At 37.8% G+C, this 21,567-nt stretch overlaps 2 protein-coding genes across 3 annotated transcripts in view; one reads left to right on the top strand and one right to left on the bottom strand.

Annotated features, from left to right (window-relative positions):
• Positions 1-21,567, top strand: part of CAPS2 (calcyphosine 2) — a 115,165-nt gene that overhangs the window by 21,110 nt on the left and 72,488 nt on the right. The window lies entirely within an intron of this gene.
• GLIPR1L1 (GLIPR1 like 1) overlaps positions 1-21,567 on the bottom strand; it is a 40,679-nt gene that overhangs the window by 3,564 nt on the left and 15,548 nt on the right. For both annotated transcript variants that reach the window (XM_003259559.4, XM_003259560.4), the window contains exon 4: positions 3,365-3,453. In XM_003259559.4, coding sequence (XP_003259607.1) covers positions 3,365-3,453 — 89 coding nt within the window. The remainder of the gene's footprint in view (positions 1-3,364; positions 3,454-21,567) is intronic.

The raw sequence follows: 21,567 nt of genomic DNA on the forward strand, positions 1-21,567 counted from the left end.
ATGATCCACTTTGGGGCGCCCTGTTTTAGGGTGCCTCTCTTTGCAAGTGTTTGTGCAAAATGAAAAAGGTTGAGGGCATGCCAGGTTTACTAGCACCCAAACTAGTTACATATTGTGTTCTGTTTTGCACATTTTAAGCTGATGGACAAATTATGTCAAAGAAAAATTCATAGTCCCAAAGGTCAATCTGCAACTCAAGAGTTCCTAAGTTATCTACTTCTCTATTTTCTTTTCTGCCTGCTTTAAATCTGCTGTTACTTTTCTACTGAGACAAAAACCACTATTTAGATCCAATCTTCTTCCTTTTTGTAAACCAGTGAGTTTGTATTAATATCTTATGGCTAGAGTTCTGAAATAAAAATAGGATCTTTCTATGCGTGTGTGTGTATATGTTTATGTATTTTGTTATGGATCGTGGCCACAAAGAACCAAATTGGCTTAAAGTTAAGAGTAGTCATAAATTAAGTAAAATAATAAGCCCACATGCTTTTCAAGTTCACATGACTTAAGTAAAATCTTTAATAAATAAACTGGCTTTAAAATTCTTCGTAAAGTAACATTAGAATTAGAATTGTAGCATTTTTCTTTCTGTTTATTGATAAGTATATTCATACTTATCCCTGGCAAATATAAGGTGTCAAAATTTTGCATAAGGGTTATAAAACTATAAAGCCAGCCCAAAACAGAATAATCTTTGCTTGTGTAATTTTTGCTAAATAAGACATTTAGTATTGTTGGCTTAATGAAAATAGCTACATACTGAATTATTGGTAAAATACTCATATAGTTAGCCTTAAGTTTATTTCTTGAGTAAACACCCACAATTCATAGGGTATAAAAACGGTTAACAGGGAAATAATTTTAAATGATGACTATCACAGTTTTTATAAATACCGTGGGTGAACTATTAAATAAATTAATGAGGTAAATGTAATGGAATAAATGTTTGTAAACAAACTTGTCTAAAGTTTGTTTGAATCTAAAGTTATATTTAACAATGGATATTCATTAACTCTCTGGGCAACATCCAACTTGAAAAATGATAGGAAAACATTTTTTTAAAAATTTATTCTTATTGAAAGGTAAATGTTTAATTCAAAGGTTATTTAAAAGTTATATGCAAAAGAAGGTGAAAGGAATTATGCATTATCTCTTGGCTACAGTAATCCTCTAAAGAGTACCAGGCTATAATTTTTTATGTTTTTAGTTAGTGACCTAGTGGAATAGTTTCCTTTTTCTGTTCTAACACACACATTCTTTTTTAATTGTCAAATTATTAATGTGATTTATCGCTCATGGTTTTACTTCTTCCAGGAAAACCAGAATCATGGCATTCTGAAGACGGCAGATAATTTGACAAAACCTACAAATCTTCCTCATTTGGAATCCCATTGAGCCTGATCTGCTTTTCATTGCATATGCTCTGTTACTAAAAGTATACAAGCACCCTCCCTCTAGGCCCAGGGACTACTGTGCAAGAGGTGGTTGCATGAGATGACAAGGGCTGGTTTTGAGGGATATAATTAGTTCAGATCCTCTCAATGAAGGATGGGTACACAGATGCCTAAACAGCTGGTAAAACAGGGACTTTGCCTTCTGAGCTATTATGTGGCACCTTTTAATCCATTCTAACCATAAATAACTTGCTGATTCCTGTAGAATTAACAACAAATTATTACTGAAAGAATATAAAGATACCCATGACAAAGCCTCCTGGGTACTCCCAGTAATGAGATTTATGCAGATAATTATATATTAAAAATTTTTATCAGAAACCTTAGGACACATTACTAAAGACAAAAAAAGAAATGTGGCACAACAGAAAGCTCTAAATTCTTTAGCTTAAAAGGTCTTAATAATGCTTATGTTTTGTGTAGCTAATTGCCATAAGTCTGTAACTAAAACCAAGATTACAGCAGCTCAATGTATAGAAGTTAAAGATAAGTCAATTTTGTATCTTCACTTTTGTGTTTTTGTTAGTTGGCTTTTACATTACTTAAAAAAACTTAACAGTTAATGAATGCCTGTCCATGTCCATTCTCATCTGGGCTGGAACATTTAAATTGGCTGTAAGTTTTTGGATCTAGGTCCCTTGGCAATAGGGGTTCCACTGAGGGACAGGGTGAACCTGGGGCAGGCAGCCATGCCACCCTGACAACACTATGGGATAAAGTAAATGTTTACTGGCCATTGATCTTGCCAATGGCAAATGTTGGGCAGAAGGGGGAGAATGTAAACCAAAACTAAAATTCTAAACCCCCCAACCATCTGAATGGACCTCTACTTTTGGCAAAGTGCATTCCAAAGTTAACCTGAAAAACTGGTTCAGGCCATGATGGGAAAGGGGAGTTCAGAAGCTGACCAGCATTAACACCAATACAGATCTTAAGTCTAATAGAAGAGACTTTTCCAATCTGATCAGAAACATTTACAATCTAGTCTCTCAGAAGCCTGATATCTTGAGGTTTCATCTACTTAATAAACCCTTGGTCTCCACAACCCCTTGTCTTAACCGCGGTATTCCTTTCTATTGATTGTAAGCCTTTAGACAATTACTTAACCAATTGCCAATCAGAACATCTTTGAATCTGCCTTTGACTTTTGACTTGCAAGCCCCACTTCCAGTTATCTTGCCTTTCTGGACAGAACTAATGTACATCTTGCATGTATTGATTGATGTCTTATGTCTCCTTAAAATGTAAAAAACAAGTTGTAGCCTGACCACCTTGGACACATGTTCTCAGGGTCTCCTGAGGGCTGTCTCACAGCCCATTGGTCTCACAGGCCATTGGTCACCCATATTTACTCAGAATAAATCTCTTCAAATGTTTTACAGAGTTTGATATTTTGTTGACACATGGCTCCATTTTTTTTTCTCTGGCCTCACTGCCCAACATTTATACTTTTAGTCTTAAAAAGCATATTTGTTTTGAGAACCAAAAAGCTGATCATGAAAGAGAAACATGTTAGTTTTAAATCATAGTTACTTTGGACATTGACTAACAAATTACTTCTGAATGGGTCACTATTCTAACAACTAATAACAGGAGATCAATTAAAGCAAGTAAAAATAAGAAGCATTTCAACCCATAGTTATTTTCAGTGCAGCAGCAAATTGAATCATGGTTGTACCTTATTCCTTTCTGCTCTTTAGCTTCAGAGGGGGAGTAATCAGTGAAGAAATCAGAAATCATCTGAGTTTAAGTATTAAAATTTATGACAAATGATTTATATCATCAGATAGCAACAATCAAATCTTGTCCATAATTTGTAAACCTGAGAAGCCAAATTTTTAAAATATAATATATATATGGAAACTTTACTTTCTAAATATAATAATATTATTATTATTATTTTTGCTTACTGCAGAGGTTCTTTACACACTTCTCTTCTTTTGAGCAGAGAGAGCAAGATTCTCCTCTTATGTAAGGAGGCATATTTGCAAAATTTCCTCTGTAAAAAAGAGAAACATTGAATAGCCAAATGGCTGTTAATTTCTCTGATTTTGTTCATGCATGTATGCAAGTTGTTTTAGTCATTCATTAAGTCATAAATGTTGAAAATGAAAAATAATATGTCTCAATTTTATTTTCATTTCTTTTGTTAAACTATTAAAACAATTCTTTACAGGATGAATCACGTGGAAGTTCTATTCTTGAATATTCTATAGAAGAATAATGAGATGTGAACCCAGGGTAATTATGCATGTGATAGTTGCAAAGTTTTTGTCATAGATATTATGATTATTTCTTCATTTTGTATATGAAATAAGTAATATTTAAATTACGAACATAAACATGTGTTTTATGTTTTAATTTTAAAGTATAATATCATAGTCCTTATCTAGTTCTATTTGATGATGTAAGACTTGACAGCTATTATGCCTGATTTTCAATAGTATAAGTCTTAAATTTTTCAAAGGCTCTTTATCTTCTATTTGTGAAAGATTTAAAAATGGGTTACTTACTTAGAGTACACAAATAAAAACATAACGACATGAGTAGTTTTCCATTAAAGAATATGCCACAATTTAGTTATATATTCTTCTATTGATGGGCATTTGGGTTGGTCAAGTTTTTGGTCACTACCAATAAGGTTGCTATGAATGTTCAAAGCGTTCATACATATATCATTATAGGGACATAGATCTAACAGTGCATGAGAATACCATGGCCTTCACATTGTCCCTAGCATTTGGCATGGCCACTCTCTAGCCATTCTAATAGTGGTGTAGTGGTATTTATTGTGACCTTAATTTGCATTTTTTAAACGACTAATAATGTTGAGCATTTTTATATGTGTATTTGTTACCTACATATCTTCTTTGTATTTAAAAAAAATTAAAATTTAGTTTTAAGTTTTCTTTATATTGAGTTGTGAGAGTTCTTCCTATATTCCAGGGTACATCCTTTATTTGATATATGTTGCTGTTATTATTGTTGTTTACAGACTTTCTTCTAGGTGGCTTGACTTTTCATTCTCTTAACAGTGTCTTTGAATTGTAGTTATTTTTAATTTTAATGACATTAAATATATATATCATTGTTTTAGTGTGGTAGTTTAAAAATCTTTGGCTATCTAAAGGTCATAGAGGTTTTTGTTCATCTTTTCTTCTAAAATTTTTATAGTTTTAGATTTTATATTTAGGTCTATTGATATGGTTTGGCTCTGTGTCCCCACCCAAATCTCCTATGTGTTGAGGGAAGAACCTGTAATCCCCACGTTTAGGGAGGAAGGTGATTGGATTATCGGGGTGGTTTCCTTCATGCTCTTCTTTTGATAGTGAGTTCTACTGAGATCCGATGGTTTTAAAAGTGTTTAGAAGTTCCTCCTTTACTCTTATCTCTCCTGCTGCACTGTAAGGAAGGTTCTGGCTTCCCCTTCACCTTCTGTCATGATTGTAAGTTTCCTGAGGCCTCCCCAGTCACGTGGAACTGTGAGTCAATTATATCTATTTCCTCAGCTAAAACGGGCTGAGGTACAGCTTGGGCTGTTGCTTCAGAGGGTGCAAGCCCCAAGCCTTGGTGACTCCCATATGGTGTTGAGAGTGGCAGCAGGCAGCCAAATGCCTAGGCAGATAGGATTGGGCTCCTGGTGAAACCCCACCTTCAAGCCAAAGACAGTTTAAATCCTGAAAGCCAAGCTACAAGTTAAATCTTTGGACTGGATTGAGAACTTGTTTTCTTGTTTGGTGCACTTTCCTCTGATTGATACCCACCCTTCACCTATTTTACATATACCTACCCTTTCCTAATTAGTTTTCTACACTGTTGTGGCCAGCTTTGAGTGGTGTCTTCAGTTTAACTTTTTTTTTTTTTTGGCATTCTCACAGACCAATCAGCACACACTCTTCATTCTGAGTCCATAAAGGGCCCCAGTCCCAGCCACAAAGAGGTACTTTCCAGCCTCTGGGTAGGGGAACCATCCCCTTCCTGCTGCGTTTCTCTTTGTTGAGAGTTTCTCTTTTGTTTAATTAATGCTACTCCACTCACTTTCCAGTGTCCACACACCTAATTTGTCCTGGTTGTGAGACAAGAACTCAGAACTATCTGAACTAAGGGGAAGAAAGACTGCAACAGTGTTGGGCCTGTGGATGCACAGAAGTCAAGAATTGAAGATTGGAAACCTCCACCTAGATTTCAGAGGACGTATGGAAATGCCTGGATGTCTAGGCAGAAGTCTGCTGCAGGGGCAGAGCCCTCATGGAAAGCCTCTACTAGGGCAGTGTGGAAAGAAAAGGTGGGGTTGGAGACTCCACACAGAGTTACCACTGGTGCACTGCCTAGTGGAGCTGTGAGAAAGGGCCACCATTCTCCAGACCTCAGAATGGTAGATCCAATGACAACTTGCACCATGTACCAGGAAAAGCCACAGGCTCTCAATATCAGCCCATGAAGGAGCTGCCCAAGGCCATGGGAGCCCACCTCTCCCATCAGCATGCCTCTGTTATGAGACATGGTGCCAAAGGAGATTATTTCAGAGATTTAAGATTTAATGATTGTCCCACTGGATTTTGGACTTCTGCAGGGCCTATAGCCCCTTTGTTTTGGCCAATTTCTGTCATTTGGAATGGGAGCATTTACCCAATGCCTGTATTCCCATTGTCTCTAGGAAGGAACTAACTTGTTTTTGATTTTACAGGCTTATAGGCAGAAGGGACTTGCCTTTTCTCAGATGAAACTTTGGATTATGGACTTTGAGTTAATGCTGAAATCATTTAAGATTTTGGGGGACTGTTGGGTAGGCATGATTGGTTTGGAAATGTAAAGACATGAGATTAGGCCGGGCGCGGTGGCTCACGCTTGTAATCCCAGCACTTTAGGAGGCCGAGGTGGGCGGATCACGAGGTCAGGAGATTGAGACCACGGTGAAACCCTGTCTCTACTGAAAAAAAATACAAAAAATTAGCTGGGCGTGCTGGCGGGTGCCTGTAGTCCCAGCTACTCAGAGAGTCTGAGGCAGGAGAATGGCGTGAACCCAGGAGGTGGAGCTTGCAGTGAGCCCAGATCGTGCCACTGCACTCCAGCCTGGGTGACAGTGCGAGACTCCGTCTCAAAAAAAAAAAAAAAAAAAAAAAATGAGATTTGGGTAGGGCTGGGGCAGAATGATAGGGTTTGGCTCTGTGTCCCCACCCAAACCTTATCTCTAATTGTAATTCTCATGTGTTGAGGGAGGGTACTATAATCTCCACGTGTTGAGAGAGGGAGGTGATTGGATCATGGGGGCAGTTTCCCCCATGCTATTCTGATGATAGTGAGTGAGTTCTCATGAGATCTGATGGTTTTAAAAATGTTTTGAAATTCCTCCTTTTCTCTTCTCTCTCTTGCTGCACTGTGAAGAAGGTGCTTGTTTCCCCTTTGCCTTATGCCATCATTTTAAGTTCCCTGAGGCCTCCTTAGCTATGTGGAACTGTAGTCAATTAAACCTATTTCCTTTATAAATGACCCAGTCTTGGGTATTTCTTTATAGCAGTGTGAAAATGAACAAATACATCTATGACCCATTTTGAGTTAATTTTTGTAGTTGTATAGGTCCAAGTTACTTTATGGATAACTAATTTTTCCAGTACGATTTATTATTTTTTTCCACTGAAATACCTTTGTGCATTTCTGAAAAATTAGTTGAAAATAATGTGGTCAGCCATGTGTGGGTCTATTTCTGCTCTCTGTATTCTATTCCACTAATCTATTTGTCTAACTTTATGCAAATACCACAATGTTGGGAATATTTTACAGTTGTAGTAACTTTTGAAAACCGTATTATTAGCACTTGTAAACAATAGTATTAGTCCTTTAAATTTATTCTATTTAAAGTTGTTTTGGTTATTCAAAATTTTTGCACTTCCACATGAATTTTCTGATCAACTTCTCAATTTATACAATAAAAGCCTGGTAGAATTTTTACTGGGATTGTCTGGAATTCATTGATCAATGCAGCAAAAAAAAAAAAAAAAAAAAAAAAAAAGACATCTTAACAATACTGAGTTATATCTCACTATTTGTGTCTTTGTTAGTTTCTCTCATGATATTATGTAGTTTTCAGTACATGTCTCTTTCTTTTGCCAAATCTATTCCTAGATAATTTATATTTTTGATGCTATTATAAATGATGTTATTTTCATTCAATATCTGATTCTTCTTTTTTTTTTTTACATAGTAATTTATTTTATTTTCCACAATACTGGAATGCACAACAGATGATATTTCCAGAGTTTTTTTTAACATACTTAAAATAAAAATATAGTATTTTGATTATCTAGTAATTATGTGTCATTTAACTCATTCTCTAAATCCTTGGCATATTTAGGTACGTAGGTAAAAAGGAGCAGGACACGTGCCACTTCCCTGCGTACTCTTCTGACCTCTATTTTTACCTTGATTTTGCTTTCTCTGCTCATAGATGAAAAAAAGTTACGCTAATGAAAAAGTACTTTCACTTTATTATACATTATAACTCACAGTTTATATAACAGCTGAAAGTAGTAATCGAAACAGATTTTCTATTCTGACACATTGTTTTATCAAAATTGTTTATTCTTTTTTTTCTGATTTAAATATGTGGAAATTTATATATATATATATTTTTATTTTATTTATTTATTTTTTTTTATTATACTTTAAGTTTTAGGGTACATGTGCACAATGTGCAGGTTTGTTACATATGTATACATGTGCCATGTTGGTGTGCTGCACCCATTAACTCATCATTTAGCATTAGGTATATCTCCTAATGCTATCCCTCCCCCTTCCCCCCACCCCACAACAGTCCCCAGAATGCGATGTTCCCCTTCCTGTGTCCATGTGTTCTAATTGTTCAATTCCCACCTATGAGTGAGAACATGCAGTGTTTGTTTTTTTGTCCTTGCGATAGTTTACTGAGAATGATGATTTCCAGTTTCATCCATGTCCCTACAAAGGACATGAACTCATCATTTTTTATGGCTGCATAGTATTCCATGGTGTATATGTGCCACATTTTCTTAATCCAGTGTACCGTTGTTAGACATTTGGGTTGGTTCCAAGTCTTTGCTATTGTGAATAGTGCCGCAGTAAACATACGTGTGCATGTGTCTTTATAGCAGCATGATTTATAGTCCTTTGGGTATATACCCAGTAATGGGATGGCTGGGTCAAATGGTATTTCTAGTTCTAGATCCCTGAGGAATCGCCACACTGACTTCCACAATGGTTGAACTAGTTTACAGTCCCACCAACAGTGTAAAAGTGTTCCTATTTCTCCACATCCTCTCCAGCACCTGTTGTTTCCTGACTTTTTAATGATTGCCATTCTAACTGGTGTGAGATGGTATCTCATTGTGGTTTTGATTTGCATTTCTCTGATGGCCAGAGATGATGAGCATTTTTTCATATGTTTTTTGGCTGCATAAATGTCTTCTTTTGAGAAGTGTCTGTTCATGTCCTTCACCCACATTTTGATGGGGTTGTTTGTTTTTTTCTTGTAAATTTGTTTGAGTTCATTGTAGATTCTGGATATTAGCCCTTTGTCAGATGAGTAGGTTGCGAAAATTTTTTCCCATTCTGTAGGTTTCCTGTTCACTCTGATGGTAATTTCTTTTGCTGTGCAGAAGCTCTTTGGTTTAATTAGATCCCATTTGTCAATTTTGGCTTTTGTCGCCATTGCTTTTGGTGTTTTAGACATGAAGTCCTTGCCCATGCCTATGTCCTGAATGGTAATGCCTAGGTTTTCTTCTAGGGTTTTTATGGTTTGAGGTCTCACATGTAAGTCTTTAATCCATCTTGAATTAATTTTTGTATAAAGTGTAAGGAAGGGATCCAGTTTCAGCTTTCTCCATATGGCTAGCCGGTTTTCCCAGCACCATTTATTAAATAGGGAATCCTTTCCCCATTACTTGCTTTTGTCAGGTTTGTCAAAGATCAGATCGCTGTAGATATGCGGTGTTATTTCTGAGGGATCTCTTCTGTTCCATTGATCTATATCTCTATTTTGGTACCAGTACCATGCTATTTTGGTTACCGTAGCCTTGTAGTATAGTTTGAAGTCAGGTAGTGTGATGCCTCTAGCTTTGTTCTTTTGGCTTAGGATTGACTTGGCGATGTGGGCTCTTTTTTGGTTCCATATGAACTTTAAAGTAGTTTTTTCCAATTCTGTGAAGAAAGTCATTGGTAGCTTGATGGGGATGGCATTGAATCTATAAATTACCTTGGGCAGTATGGCCATTTTCATGATATTGATTCTTCCAACCCATGAGCATGGAATGTTCTTCCATTTGTTTGTATCCTCTTTTATTTCATTGAGCAGTGGTTTGTAGTTCTCCTTGAAGAGGTCCTTCATGTCCCTTGTAAGTTGGATTCCTAGGTATTTTATTCTCTTTGAAGTAATTGTGAATGGGAGTTCACTCATGATTTGGCTCTCTGTTTGTCTGTTATTGGTGTATAAGAATGCTTGTGATTTTTGTACATTGATTTTGTATCCTGAGACTTTGCTGAAGTTGCTAATCAGCTTAAGGAGATTTTGGGCTGAGACAGTGGGGTTTTCTAGATATACAATCATGTCATCTGCAAACAGGGACAATTTGACTTCCTCTTTTCCTAATTGAATACCCTTTATTTCCTTTTCCCGCCTGATTGCCCTGGCTGGAACTTCCAGCACTATGTTGAATGGGAGTGGTGAGAGAGGGCATCCCTGTCTTGTGCCAGTTTTCAAAGGGAATGCTTCCAGTTTTTGCCCATTCAGTATGATATTGGCTGTGGGTTTGTCATAGATAGCTCTTATTATTTTGAGATACGTCCCATCAATACCTAATTTATTGAGAGTTTTTAGCATGAAGGATTGTTGAATTTTGTCAAAGGTCTTTTCTGCATCTATTGAGAAAATCATGTGGTTTTTGCCTTTGGTTCTGTTATATATGCTAGATTACATTTATTAATTTGTGTATGTTGAACCAGCCTTGCATCCCAGGAATGAAGCCCACTTGATCATGGTGGATAAGCTTTTTGATGTGCTGCTGGATTCTGTTTGCCAGTATTTTATTGAGGATTTTTGCATCAATGTGCATCAAGGATATTGGTCTGAAATTCTCTTTTTTGGTTATGTCTCTGCCAGGCTTTGGTATCAGAATAATGTTGGCCTCATAAAATGTGTTAGGGAGGATTCCCTCTTTTTCTATCGATTGGAATAGTTTCAGAAGGAATGGTACCAGTTCCTCCTTGTACCTCTGTTAGAATTCGGCTGTGAATCCATCAGGTCCTGGACTCTTTTTGGTTGGTAAGCTATTGATTATTGCCACAATTTCAGAGCCTGTTATTGGTCTATTCAGAGATTCAACTTCTTCCTGGTTTAGTCTCGGGAGGGTGTAATGGTTGAGGAATTTATCCATTTCTTCTAGATTTTCTAGTTCTAGTTTATTTGCATAGAGGTGTTTGTAGTATTCTCTGGTGGTAGTTTGTATTTCTTTGGGATTGGTGGTGATATCCCCTTTATCATTTTTTATTGCGTCTATTTGATTCTTCTCTCTTTTCTTCTTTATTAGTCTTGCTAGCGGTCTATCAATTTTGTTGATCTTTTCAAAAAACCAGCTCCTGGATTCATTAATTTTTTGAAGGGTTTTTTGTGTCTCTATTTCCTTCAGTTCTGCTGTGATTTTGGTTATTTCTTGCCTTCTGCTGGCTTTTGCATGTGTTTGCTCTTGTTTCTCTAGTTCTTTTAATTGTGATGTTAGGGTGTCAATTTTGGATCTTTCCTGCTTTCTCTTGTGGACATTTAGTGCTGTAAATTTCCCTGTACACACTGCTTTGAATGTGTCCCAGAGATTCTGGTATGTTGTATCTTTGTTCTCATTGGTTTCAAAGAACATGTTTATTTCTGCCTTCATTTCCTTATGTACCCAGTAGTCATTCAGGAGCAGGTTGTTCAGTTTCCATGTAGTTGAGCGGTTTTGAGTGAGTTTCTTAATCCTCAGTTCTAGTTTGATTGCATTGTGGTCTGCGAGACAGTTTGTTATAATTTCTATTCTTTTACATTTGCTGAGGAGAGCTTTACTTCCAACTATGTGGTCAATTTTGGAGTAGGTGTGGTGTGGTGCTGAAAAAAATGTAGATTCTGTTGATTTGGGGTGGAGAGTTCTGTAGATGTCTATTAGGTCTGCTTGGTGCAGAGCTGAGTTCAATTCCTGGCTATCCTTGTTAACTTTCTGTCTCGTTGATCTGTCTAATATTGACAGTGTGGTGTTAAAGTCTCCCATTATTATTGTGTGGGAGTCTAAGTCTCTTTGTATGTCACTCAGGACTTGCTTTATGAATCTGGGTGCTCCTGTATTTGGTGCATATATATTTAGGATAGTTAGCTCTTCTTGTTGAATTGATCCCTTTACCATTATGTAATGGCCTTCTTTGTCTCTTTTGATCTTTGTTGGTTTAAAGTCTGCTTTATCAGAGACTAGGGTTGCAACCCCTCCTTTTTTTCATTTTCCATTTGCTTGGTAGATCTTCCTCTATCCTTTTATTCTGAGCCTATGTGTGTCTCTGCACGTGAGATGGGTTTCCTGAATACAGCACACTGATGGGTCTTGACTCCTTATCCAATTTGCCAGTCTGTGTCTTTTAATTGGAGCGTTTAGTCCATTTACATTTAAAGTTAATATTGTTATGTGTGAATTTGATCCTGTCATTATGATGTTATTTGGTTATTTTGCTCATTAGTTGATGCGGTTTCTTCCTAGCCTCAGTCTTTACAATTTGGCATGATTTTGCAGTGGCTGGTACCGGTTGTTCCTTTCCATGTTTAGTGCTTCCTTCAGGAGCTCTTTTAGGGCAGGCCTGGTGGTGACAAAATCTCTCAGCATTTGTTTGTCTGTAAAGTATTTTATTTCTTCTTCACTTATGAAGCTTAGCTTGGCTAGTTATGAAATTCTGGGTTGAAAATTCTTTTCTTTAAGAATGTTGAATATTGGTCCCCACTGTCTTCTGGCTTGTAGCGTTTCTGCCAAGAGATCAGCTGTTAGTCTGATAGGCTTCCCTTTGTTTGTAGCCCGACCTTTCTCTCTGGCTGCCCTTAACATTTTTTCCTTCATTTCAACTTTGGTGAATCTGACCATTATGTTTCTTGGAGTTGCTCTTCTCAAGGAGTATCTTTGTGGTGTTCTCTGTATTTCCTGAATCTGAATGTTGGCCTGCCTTGCTAGATTGGGGAAGTTCTCCTGGATAATATCCTGCAGAGTGTTTTCCAACTTGGTTCCATTCTCCCTGTCACTTTCAAGTACACCAATCAGACGTAGATTTGGTCTTTTCACATAGTCCCATATTTTTTGGAGGCTTTGTTCATTTCTTTTTATTCTTTTTTCTCTCAACTTCCCTTGTTGCTTCATTTCATTAATTTCATCTTCCATCACTGATACCCTTTCTTCAAGTTGATTGCATTGGCTCCTGAGGCTTCTGAGTTCTTCATGTAGTTCTCAAGCCTTGGCTTTCAGCTCCATCAGCTCCTTTAAGCACTTCTCTGTATTGGTTATTCTAGTTATACATTCGTCTAAATTTTTTTCAATGTTTTTAACTTCTTTGCCTTTGGTTTGAATTTCCTCCTGTAGCTGAGTAGTTTGATCATCTGAAGCCTTCTTCTCTCAACTTGTCAAAGTCATTCTCCATCCAGCTTTTTTCTGTTGCTGGTGAGTAACTGCATTCCTTTGGAGGAGGAGAGACACTCTGCTTTTTAGAATTTCCAGTTTTTCTGCTCTGTTTTTTCCCCATCTTTGTGGTTTTATCTACTTTGGGTCTTTGATGATGGTGATGTACAGATGGGTTTTTGGTGTGGATGTCCTTTCTGTTTGTTAGTTTTCCTTCTAACAGACGGGACCCTCAGCTGCAGGTCAGTTGGAGTTTTCTAGAGGTCCACTCCAGACCCTGTTTGCCTGGGTATCAGCACCAGAGGGTGCAGAACAGGGGATTTTCATGAACTGCAAATGCTGTTGCCTGATCGTTCCTCTCGAAGTTTTGTCTTAGAGGAGTACCTGGCCGTGTGAGGTGTCAGTCTGCCCCTACTTTGGGGTGCCTCCCAGTTAGGCTGCTTGGGGTTCAGGGGTCAGGGACCCACTTGAGGAGGCAGTCTGCCCGTTCTCAGATCTCCAACTGCATGTTGGGAGAACCACTACTCTCTTCAAAGCTGTCAGACAGGGACATTTAAGTCTGCAGAGGTTACTGCTGTCTTTTTGTTTGTCTGTACCCTGCCCCCAGAGGTGAAGCCTACAGAGGCAGGCAGGCCTCTTTGTTTTGTGGTGGGCTCCACCCAGTTCGAGCTTCCAGGCTGCTTTATTTACCTGAGCAAGCCTGGGCAGTGGTGGGTGCCCCTCCCCCAGACTCACTGCCGCCTTGCAGTTTGATCTCAGACTGCTGTGCTGGCAGTCAGTGAGACTCCATGGGCATAGGACCCTCCGAGGCAGGTGTGGGATATAATCTCCTGGTGTGCTGTTTTTTAAGCTCATTGGAGAAGTGCAGTATTAGGGTGGGAGTGACCTGATTTTCCAGGTGCCGTCTGTCACCCCTTTCTTTGACTAGGAAAGGGAACTCCCTGACCCCTTGCGCTTCCTGAGTGAGGCAATGCCTCGCCCTACTTTGGCTTGCGCACGGTGCGCCCACTGTCTGGCACTCCCTAGTGAGATGAACCCGGTACCTCAGATGGAAATGCAGAAATCACCCATCTTCTGCGTCCCTCACACTGGGAGCTGTAGTCTGGAGCTGTTCCTATTGGGCCATCTTGGCTCCCTCCTCCAATTTCTGATTTTTAAGTGTTAGTATACAGACATGTAATTAATTTTTGTATACTTATTTTGTATCCTAAAAGATTGCTAAACTTATTTGTTTTAGTTGAGTTTTGGTAGATTCCAGTGGATTTTCTATAGAGTAGCAGTCAGCACAGTATGGCCCAGAGGTCAAATCTGTCCTGTGGTCTGTTTTTCTATATTTTTATGTTTTATCTATTTTATGCAGTCTGTAAGCTAATATATATATACTTACACACACACACAACACAATATATATATATTATGAACCATATTTTTTAAACCATATATAATATATTACACACAATATATTATCTATATTATATATATTTAAACCATATATATGTTATATATGTAATATATATTTAAAGTATACAGACATGTAATTAATTTTTGTATATTTTTATCCTGAAAGATTGCTAAACTTATTTGTTTTAGTAACTGAACTATAGGCATGTGCCACCATGCCAAAGTAATTTTTTAAAAAATTTTTCTATAGATGCAGTCTCACTCTGCTGCTAGGGCTGGTCTTGAATTTCTTGCCTCAAATGATTCTCCCACATCAGCCTCTTGAGTAGTTGGGATTATGTGTCTGCTGCCATGCCCAGCCCTGTAGCCTTCTTTGACTGATGTTAGCATTGTAAACCTTTTTCCATTCTTTTGCTTCTAGTCTATTTGTGCCTTTATATTCAAAGTAAAAAAAAGAATCCTAAAGTTTGTCATAGGCAGCATAAAGCTGATTTTCAATTTCTTAGCCAATTGTGCAATCTCTCTTTTTTAATTTGGGGCATTTATACCATTTAAATTTACCATAATTATTGATAGGTTTGAGGCTATCATCTTATTCATTTTATCTGCTTCATCTGTTTTCTGTTTCCCTTTTCCTTTCTTTTTGCCTTTCTTTGGGTTAATTAAATATCTTTTAAAAATTCCATTTTACCTGCTTTGTTGGCTTATTTGCAATTACTCTTTGTTTTGCTTAATTTTAGTGGTTACTTTAGAATTTATAGTGTGCATCTTTTACTTATCACGGTCAAGTTAGATTATGGCACTTCACATAGATTAAAAGAACTTCAAGGTGGTTCAATTTTACATATACAATATCACAATACATTTATTTTGATTAAATAATTATCTTTGAAAGAGAATTAAATAAGAAAACATCTTATGTATTTATCCACAAACTTATCATCTCAATCATCTATAAACATATTTAACCTTTATTTTTAAAAGACTTTCTGTGTATAGAATTTTCAGTTGACAGTTTTATTTTGCTTTTGTTTTTAAAGATATTGCTGTCTTTTCTCTTGCATTATGTCTAGTGAAAAATCTGCTGTCATCTCTCTTCTTTTTCTTTTTTTAAATTATATTTTTGTTTTTATTTTAAGTTCCATGGTACAAATGCAGGATGGGCAGCTTTGTTACATAGGTAAATGTGTGCCATTGTGGTTGGCTGCACAGATCAACCCGTCATCCAGGTATTAAGCCCAGCATGCATTAGCTATTTTTGCTGATGCTCTCCCTCTCCCCACCCTACCCCCAACAGGCCCCGGTGTGTGTTGTTAGCCTTTGTGTGGCCATATATTCCCACTGTTCAGCTCCCATTTGTAAGTGAGAACATGTGGTGTTTGGTTTTTCTGTTCCTGCATTAGTTTGCTGAGAATAATAGCTTCTAGCTCCATCCATGTCCCTGCAAATGACATGATCTCATTCCTTTTTATGGCTGCATACTGTTCCATGGTGTATATGTACCACATTTTCTTTATCCAGTCTATAATTGATGGGCATTTAGGTTGATTCCATGTCTTTGCTATTGTAAATAGTGCTGCGCTGAACATACATGTGCATGCATCTTTGTAATAGAATAATTTATATTTTTGGGGTATATACCTAGCAATGGGATTGCTGGGTCAAATGGGATTTCTGGTTCTAGATCTTTCAGGAATTACCACACTGTCTTCCACAATGGTTTGACTACTGTGCAGTGTACATTCCCACCAACAGTGTAAAAACGTTCCTATTTCTCCACAACCTCACCAGCATTTGTTGTTTCTGGACTTTTTAATAATTGCCATTCTGACTGGCATGAGATGTTATCTAATTGTGATTTTGATTTGCATTTCTCTAATGACCAATGATGTTGAGCTGTGTTTTGTAGTTTATTGGCTGCATAAATGTTTTATTTTGAGAAGTGTCTGTTCATGTCTTTTCTCATTTTTGAATAATTTTTTGTTTTATAAATTTACTTAAGTTCCTTGTAGATTCTGGATATTAGACCTTTGTCAGATGGATAGATTGCTAAAATTTTCTCCCACTCTGTAGGTTGCTTGTTTACTCTGATGATAGTTTCTTTTGCTGTGTAGAAGTTCTTTAGTTTAATTGATCCCATTTATCCATTTTTGCTTTTGTTGCAATTGCTTTTGATGTTTTTGTCATGAAATGTTTGCCCATGCCTATGTCCTGAATAGTATCACCTAGATTTTCTTCTAGGGTTTTTATAGTTTTGGGTTTTACATTTAAGCCTTTAATCCATCTTGAGCTAATTCTTGTATAATGTGTAAGGAAGTTGTGCAGTTTCAATTCTCTGCATATGGCTAGCCTGTTCTCCCCGCACCATGTATTAAATAGGGAGTCCTTTCCTCATTGCTTCTTTGTGTCAGGTTTGTCAAAGACTAGATGATTATAGATGTGTGGTCTTATTTCTGAGTTCTCTATTCTGTTCCATTGGTCTGTGTGTCTGTTTTTGTACCAGTACCATGCTGTTTTAGTTACTGTAGCCTTGTAGTATAGTTTTAAGTCAGGTAGTCTGATTCCTCCAGCTTTGTTCTTTTCTGCTTTGGATGTCTTGGCTACACAAACTCTTTTTTGGTTCCATATGAATTTTAAAATAGTTTTTTCTAATTCTGTGAAGAATGTCAATGAGTTTAATGTGAATAGCATTGAATCTATAAATTACTTTGGGCAGTATGGCCATTTTCACGATATTGATTCTTACTATCCATGAACATGGAATGTTTTTTCATTTGTTTGTGTCTTCTCTAATTTCCTTGAGCAGTGGTTTGTAGTTCTCCTTGAAGAAGTCCTTCACTTTTTTTGTTAGCTGTATTTCTAGGTATCTTATTCTCTTTCTAGCAATTGTGAATGGGAATTTATTCATGATTTGACTTTCTGCTTGTCTGTTGTTGGTGTACAGGAATGCTTGTGACTTTTGTATATTGATTTTGTATCCTGAGACTGCCAAAGTTGCTTATCAGCTTAAAAAGCTTTTGGGATGAGAAAATGGGGTTTTCTAGATATAGGATCATATCATCTGCAAACAAAGACAAAGACAATTTGACTTCCTCTTTTCCTATTTGAATACTCCCCCCTTTTTTTCTCTTCCCTGATTGTTCTGGGAACTTCCAATACTATGTTGAATAGAAATGGTGAGAGAGGACATTTTTGTCTTATACTGGTTTTCAAGGGGAATGCATCCAGCTTTTGCCCATTCAGTATGATATTGGCCATGGGTTTCTCATAAATGGCTGTTATTTTTTTGAAGTATGCTCCTTCAATTCCTAGTTTATTGAGAGGAGTTTTTAACGTAAAGGAATGTTGAATTTTATTGAAGGCCTTTTGGCATCTATTGAGATAATCATGTGGTTTTTGTCTTTAGTTCTGATGATATAATGAATTACATTTATTGATTTGCATATGTTGAACCAGACTTGCATCCTGGGGATGAAGCCAACTTGATTGTGATGGATAAGCTTTTTGATGTGCTGCTGGATTTGGTTTGCCAGTATTTTATTGAGAATTTTTGCATTGGTGTTTATCAGGGATATGGACCTGAAGTTTTTTTGTTGTTGTTTCTTTGCCAGGTTTTGGTATCAGGATGATGCTGGTTTCATAAAATGAGTTAGGGAGGAGTCACTCCTTTTCGGTTGTTTGGAATATTTTCAGAAGAAAGGGTATCAGCTACTCTTTGTTTTTCTGGTAGAATTCAGCTGTAAATCTGTCTGGTCCTGTGCTGTTTTTGGTTGATAGGCTGTTCATTACTGCCTCCATTTCAGAACTTGTTATTGGTCTATTCAGGGATTCAACTTCTTCCTGGTTCAGTCTTGGGAGGGCATATGTTTACAGGAATTTATCCATTTCTTCTAGATTTTCCAAGTGATTTGCACAGAGGTGTTTATAGTATTCTCTGACGGTTGTTTGTATTTCTGTGGGGTCAGTGGTGATACCCCTTTTTCATTTTTTATTGTGTCTATTTGATTCTTCTCTCTTTTTTATTATTCTATTTAATTAGCAGTCTATCTGTTTTATTAATCTTTTCAAAAAGCCAGCTCCTGGATTCATTGATTTTTTTGAAGGGTTTTTCATGTTTGTGTCACCTTTAGTTTCACTCTGATCTTGGCTTTTTCTTGTCTTCTGCTAGCTTTGGGGTTTGTTTGCTGTTGGTTCTCTAGTTCCTTTAGTTATGATGTTAGGATGTCAATTTGGGATCTTTCTAGCTTTTTGATGTGAGCGTTTAGCACTATAAATTTACCTCTTAACACTGCTTTAGCTGCGTCCCACAGATTCTAGTGTGTTATTTCATTGTTCTCATTAGTTTCTAAGAACTTCTTGATTTCTGCCTTAATTTCATTATTTACCCAGGAGTCATTCAACAGCAGGTTGTTCAATTTCCATGTAGTTGTGTGGTTTTGAGCGTTTCTTAATCTTGAGTTCTAATTTGATTGTATTTTGTTCTGAGAGACTTATGATTTCAGTTATTTTGCATTTGCTGAGGAGTGATTTACTTCCAATTATGTGCAGTTTTAGAGTAAGTGCCTTGTGGCACTGAGAAGAATGTATATTCTGTTGTTTTGGGGTGCAGAGTTCTGCAGACATCTGTCAGGTCCACTTGATCCAGAGCTAAGTTCAACTTCAGGATATCTTTGTTAATATTCTGTCTCTATCATCTGGCTAATATTGACAGTGGGGTGTTAAAATCTCCCACAATTATTGTGTGGGAGTCTAAGTCTCTTTGTAGGTCTCTAAGAACTTGTTTTATGAATCTGGGTGCTCCTGTATTGGGTGCATATATATTTAGGATAGCTAGCTCTTCTTGTTGAATTGATTCCTTTGCCATTATGTAATGCCCTTCTTTGTCTTTTTTGATCTTTGTTGGTTTAAAGTTTGTTTTATCAGAAACTAGGATTTCAACCTCTGCTTTTTTCTGTTTTCCATTTGCTTGGTAAATTTTCCTCTGTTCCTTTGAGTCTATATATATTTTTGCACGTGAGATGAGTCTCTTGAATGCAGCTCACTGATGGATGTTGGCTCTTTATCCAGCTTACCATTCTGTGTCTTTTATATGGGGCCTTTAGGCCATTTACATTTAACTTTAGAATAGTTATATGTGAATTTGATCCTGTCATCATGATGCTAGCTGGTTATTTTGCAGACTTATTTATATAGTTGTTCATAGTGTTGTTGGTTTGTGTACTTCAGCGTGTTTTTTGTAGTGACTGGTAACCATTTTTCCTTTCCATATTTAGTGCTTCCTTCAGGAGCTCTTGCAAGGCAGGCCTGGTGGTGATGAATTCCCTCAGCATTTGCTTGTCTGAAAAAAAATCTAATTTCTCCTTCGCTTATGAAGGCTGGATATGAAATTCTAGATTGAAAATTTTTTTCTTTAAGAATGTTAAATATTGGGCCAGCACGATGGCTCATGCCTGTAATCCCAGCACTTTGGGAGGCCAAGGAGGGTGGATCACCTGAGGTCAAGAGTTCGAGACCAGGCTGGCCAACATGGCAAAACCCCATCTCTACTTAGCCAGGTGTGGTGGGGAGCACCTCTAATCCCGGCTACTCAGGAGGCTGAGGCAGGAGAATCACTTGAACCTAGGAGGCAGAGGTGGTAGTAAGTCAAGATCACACCAGTACACTCCACCTTGGGTGACAGAGTGGGACTCCATCTCAAAAAAAAAAAAAAAACCAGAATGTTAAATATTGTTCCCAATCTCTTCTGGTTTTTAGGGTTTCTGCTGAGAGGTCTGCTGTCAGTCTGATGGGCTTCCCTTTGTAGGTGGCCTGGCCTTTCTCTCTGGCTGTCCTTAACATTGTCTCTTTCAGTTTGACCTTGGAGAATCTGAGGATTATGTGTCTTGCGGTTGATCTTCTCATAGAGTATCTTACGGGGGTTCTCTGGATTTCCTGAATTTGAATGTTGACCTTTCTTGCTAGGTTGAGGAAGTTCTCCTGGATGATATCCTGAAGTGTGTTTTCCAACTCGGTTCATTCTCCCCATTTATTTCAGGTAACCCAATCAGTCATAGGTTCAATCTTACATAATCTCATAGTTCTCACAGGTTTTGTTTGTTCCTTTTTTCTCTAATCTTGTCTGCCTGCCTTGTTTCAGCAAGATAGTCTTCAAGCTCTGATATCCTTTCTGCCACTTGGTCTGTTTGGATATGGATACTTGTGATTGCTTTGTGAAGTTCTTGTGTTGTGTTTTACAGCTCCATCAGTTCATTTATGTTCCTCTCTAAACTGGTTATTCTGGTTAAGAGCTCCTGTAATATTTTATCATGGTTCTTAGCTTCTTTGCAGTGTGTTAGAACATACTCCTTTAGCTCAGTGAAGTTCATTATTATGCATCTTCTGAACCCTATTTCTGTCAATTTATCCATCTCAGCCTCATCCCAGTTCTGTGCCCTTGCTGGAGATGTGTTGTGATCATTTGCAGCTGAAGATGCACTCTGGCTTTTTGAGTTTTCAGCGTTTTTGCGTTGATTCTTTCTCATCTTCAAGGGTTTATCTGCCTTTGATCTTTGAATCTGCTGACCTTTGGGTGGGGTTTTTGTGGTCTTTTTTTATTGATGCTGTTGTTGCTTTCTGTTTGTTCTTTTAGCAGTAAGGCCCCTCTTCCCTAGGGCTGCTGTGGTTTGCTGGGGGCCTACTCCTGTTCACCTGGGTCCCTCTGATACCTGGAAGTATCACCAGTGGAGGTGACAGAACAGCGAAGATGGCAGCCTGATCCTTCCACTGGGCTCTCTGTCCCAGAGGGCCATTGACCTGATGCCCTCCAGAATGTTCCTGTTTGCAGTGCCTGGAGACCCCTGTTGGGAGATCTCACCCAGTCAGGGGAAATAGGATAAGGGACCCACTTAAATAAGCAGGAATTTCCCTTGTCCAGACTACCCAGACTCCTCAGAGCTTGCCGGCAGAAAAGGATAGGATTGCAGCCCATGATACTGTGGCTGCCCCTCCTCCTAGGGGCTCCTCTCAGGGAAATCAGAGATCTGTCCATAAACCCCTGGCTGGAGGTGCTGAAAATCCCTCAGGGAGGC

The sequence above is a fragment of the Nomascus leucogenys genome, chromosome 10, assembly GCF_006542625.1.
Source record: "Nomascus leucogenys isolate Asia chromosome 10, Asia_NLE_v1, whole genome shotgun sequence".
Classification (NCBI taxonomy): Eukaryota; Metazoa; Chordata; class Mammalia; order Primates; family Hylobatidae; genus Nomascus; species Nomascus leucogenys.